The sequence below is a fragment of the Neospora caninum genome, chromosome XII (assembly GCF_000208865.1).
Source record: "Neospora caninum Liverpool complete genome, chromosome XII".
In the NCBI taxonomy this organism is placed as follows: domain Eukaryota; phylum Apicomplexa; class Conoidasida; order Eucoccidiorida; family Sarcocystidae; genus Neospora; species Neospora caninum.
In genome coordinates, this window is record NC_018398.1 from 1,980,992 (window position 1) to 1,985,312 (window position 4,321).

The 4,321-nt window shown below is 49.1% G+C and overlaps 1 protein-coding gene across 1 annotated transcript; it reads left to right on the plus strand.

Annotated features, from left to right (window-relative positions):
- Positions 1-2,674: 2,674 nt before the first annotated feature.
- On the plus strand, positions 2,675-3,865 carry NCLIV_062710 (conserved hypothetical protein; the record flags this gene model as incomplete). The annotated part of the gene is made up of 2 exons (XM_003885822.1): positions 2,675-2,883; positions 3,670-3,865. The coding sequence occupies 2 exons, from the start codon at positions 2,675-2,677 to the stop codon at positions 3,863-3,865; spliced, it is 405 nt and encodes a 134-aa protein (XP_003885871.1).
- Positions 3,866-4,321: the final 456 nt, after the last annotated feature.

Sequence of the window (4,321 nt, forward strand, 5' to 3'; positions counted from 1 at the left end):
TGAACCGCAGCGTCATGCTGTGTCGTACCCGAATTCCCTAGTCTTTGACTAACTGACTACGTACTGGAAAGAAACGGAAACGAGAGGACAAGGAGCCGAAGACGGAGCAGGAGAAACAAGCCAAGCATGAGCAGACAACGAAGACGAGAAAGAAGAGGAAGTGGGGAAGAAGTCGAACATCAGCATTGGTCTGAGGTAGAAAACCTCGAAACTCTTCCGTAAAAACCGGCAAGCACATTACCCGACATTGGCGCTTTAGAGATGGGGGAAGGAATTGACGCAGTTGACTACGGTAAAAGTACAGGGACACCGGGGGTGTCAAATCTTCCATCGGTACAAAAGTTGCACATTGATACATCCCTTTGAGATTTGTGTTGAGAGAAAACCACAGGTGTTGAAACGGGGCGAAAATACTACGGGATGTTCATACCCTCCCCCTGTGGAATGTGACAACATCAAGACTGCCTCGCGAAAGTTTCCCACTTTGTTAGTGGCAGACGAAAAAAGACAGAACAGACACAGAAGTAAGAGGGAAGAGCGAACCTGATTTTGAGAACTTCACGCGATGGCGTCGAGGCACGTTTCTCATGAGTCTTGGCAGTTTCATGTTTTGACTGAAACGACAGGAAAGCGGAGTGCATCATCGCCAGGTCTTCTGGAAGCGCAACAAAAATGTGGCATCATACTTTCCACCCTTTTGGGGGAGGCCAAATGCACAAAGGAGCCCTCCGATGGGAGACTTTTTGTTGGCTGATCTCCCACTCCGATATGATTTCGACATCATGGAGGGGGTTTCACTGAAAGTTGCATAAAGGGCGGGTAGGTACAGATACACATACAGATAGCCACAGCAATGGATGTCGAAAAGAAAGCGAAGCACTTTTAATCGAGAGACAGTTGGTGCGTTCGTTGAAGATGCTGAATGAGACTTCTGCCGTGTCCCTATTCTGACCTACGACCGGGTCAGAATGAACAGAGTCTTTTGTTGGAAGGTAGCAACAATGGGAGAAAAACAACTTGAGCTCCGCGCCGGTGGTCTGGTATACAACGTCTTCCTGCAAAAACAAAGCGGGTTGTAGGTAATCGTGTGTGATTATAAAACAAACCATTTCCTGATTCCGTGAATGAACTTTCTATTCGTGTAAGTTTACGCGGTATGCGTGTGCAGCAGCGCAAGGTTGTTTCTGGGACGAGACCCAGTATGACCATTTTCGTCGCGTGTCCACAAATTAGAGAGGAGGTCAATTTGTCAGACAAGGGAGGTCTGGGCACTCGGTGCGAAACTGTTTTTCGAGCTGCCTACAATTCTCTGCAAGATGCGGATATGTGCCTTTGTTGGATAAACCCGAAAGCGCGTGTGCATACCTCTCCCGTCATTTGACCTGTCTTGCGAGAGGAGCGTCGCACTTTGAAGTCTCTCTCTGGCCAATGTGTTCTCTGCGCCATGAGCGAAAACTATCGTCAGAAAATGAATCGATTCTGGAGCGATCCTAAAGAGCCACAACTTGCTGCATTCCGAATGCAGCTTTCGCTAGGCCACCCGCGGGCCGTTGCCGAAAAGAACTCTCCCTCGCGGGTTCAGCGCCGCAGCACAGACTCCGAAAGAAACGATTCGCGTATGCCTCCTCCTTTCGATAGTCCTCTTTCCGGAACGTCCATGCTTTGACGGACTGGGCTGAAACACCGAACATCGCAACTAGCCAATTCAGCGCTTGCTCCTGTGTCAGTTTGGGTGATGGACGAGGCACTGTCGTTGGGAGACTGCGTTAATGTCAGTGGGGCTGCGCAGGTCCCTGGAATCCCCATCTATTCATCAGCATGGTTCACATGAAAGGGCTCACCGTTTGCCCGTGCTGCCCAGGAAATGACTACGTCCATCACAGGACTTTTCTGCGCAGGAGTATGTGGCACTGATGACAAGAGCAGGGATCGCTCCGTGTGCAACGCGTGGGTAGGTAACTGATCAATGCTTCAACAAGTCCTGAGCACGAATCTTCAACGCCCGTCCGAGCAGAATCGAAGAAAACCAGGAGATCTGGAAAGTGTGCAGAGCTACAGTGATTGCTATGTGAGGGTGGCAGGACGAGACAGGACCGGGGCTGTATCCCACGTAGATCCGCAAGGCCGAGCCGACACTAAATTTCGGGGGGGAAGCCGGGCAAGCTTCGATAGTAAGCAGCAAATTCTTCCTTCTCTTCCCCTACTCTGTCGCCCCTCCGTGTTCTCTATGCATCCTACACTGGAACGCCCGATAAACGTTTCAGAGGGCTCTGCACGGTAAAAGGATCTGTGTCCTTTGTGCATGCCCTCGCATGCATGTGAGTGCCGAGAAAAACCAAAGCTCGCGTTGCTCCGGTGCATTTCTCTGTCGCAAAAAGAATCTGTGTGCCTGACCGAAAACCCGCATTTGTTCCTTTTTTTCCGCCTCGCCTGATTCAGAGTGTTCCCTCTGAGGTCTTTTTCAGCTTCATTCTAGTGTCCACAAGCAGTAAGCCGCTCCACGTGGTGTGTTTCTGCCTTCAACCGGCAAATTCCTCGGCTCTTGGCGCTTCTGTGTCTCACCCTGCCGCCTCATCTCCCCTGCTGTCGCCTTTCTCTTTGAGGCTTTCCTTTTTCGCTTAGGGGGTGTCTTGTCGTCACTTCATCTTTTGCCTGGTCGTTACCCCTCGTAAAAATGTTGAACTTCATCCCGAAACGGTGCCCGTCTGTCAGTCTGCTGTTCGGAAAGCGGCCTGTGCAGAGAATAGAAGTCGGCCAAGCGCGTCACCAACTGGAGATCCCTGTGGAAACGATTGAAAAAATTTATGAAGGCGTGGATTCGAGGCTGGAGTATCACAACAAGGACTACAATGCGATGAAATGGAAAGATTTCATGAAGCTCAAGTAAGACAGGGGAGGCACAAATCCACCGAAAGATACACCCGAGAAAAGCTGGAAGAGCACTAAGGCACACGGTACATCCAGAGGGAGAGACGCGTAAACTGGGCGGCTTCTCTTGGTGACAGATGAACAGAGTAGGGAAGGTCGCGACTCGAGAGCCTCGTCCTACAAATAAGACCCCGCGGCGAAGCGTAGGCATGGGTGAAACTCGAGAATCGCACGAGAATGAATCAGGAAATACGAGCAGATACGAACCAAACGAAGAGAAAAAACTTGGATATGTCTGCAATATATGTCATATATATACATATCGGCTGATGTCGAAAGAACTGCTTATCTCTAGTTTCAGAAGAGACCCCTGTTTTTGTGCTTGGATGCATAAATACTAAGGTACCACTTTGTCCGTCTTGTTCAGCTATGTGCCTGTCTGTAAATCGCTAAAACTCATAAATTGAATTCTGTGTACCCACTTGCTTTTCGCATGGACCGTTTCCGGACGCACCCCTCAAAAGCCGTGTGAACGTTTAACTACTTGCATGTGTGTCTGTGCTTCGGTTAGATGCCTTCTGTCTCCCGAGAATACATGTATGTTACGGTTTGTGTCTCGATGGACAGAATACAATCGCTCGTTGGACGCATATAACCTGAGACATATATATATATATATATATATATATATATATATGCAGATGCCTATACAAAAGTGTGTAGTCTGTATACGGAAGAGGCTTTAACGAGTGTTCTATATGTCGGTGGCAGTGCGTATGTTGATTTTCGCTTCGTTTTCAGGCTCGATGCGTTCTACTTGTTGGAGGCCTCTCAGAGCGAGGCTGCGGCGAAGTCCGCGCTCTCTGACTTGAACTGGTTCCCCGACCTTGCTGACATTTACTCTGGACAGCAGACAATGGCCGCGATGGATGTAGCCTTGAAGGCACAAGGCCAGCAGAAACTGTCGTATCCCATTCAGGGAAAAAACATCAAATAGACGAAACGATGTTTTTTTTGGTGCCCGCCCGGTCCACTGTCAACCCCCCGTGGCTCTGGAACCTCTGTTTTTATGCGGATATATATGCTTGTATGTACATTACCGCTCAGATTTGTGGACACTTAGGTGTGGGTCCGTGTGGCGGTTGTGTTGCACTTAGACGCCAGTGAGAAGGAATCTTTTTTCTGCAACTGTCTGCTCCTAAGAGTTTGGTTTTTCTAAAGATCCGCAGTCACAGATTAAAGGAGGTTGCGCATTGCGTGTCATCATTTCCAGAGACGGACGACTGTCGCCTAATTGGACAGGCGTGCGATGTGATGTCTGGATACAAAGACGAAGTGACCCTAGTCTCAGTCTTTCACTAGAATCAATAAAACGGAGGACCTCAAGGTGTCAGATGCAGCGGTCACACTGCAAAGTCTCTACCGTCATTTTCGATCTAAAAAGAGAAAGATC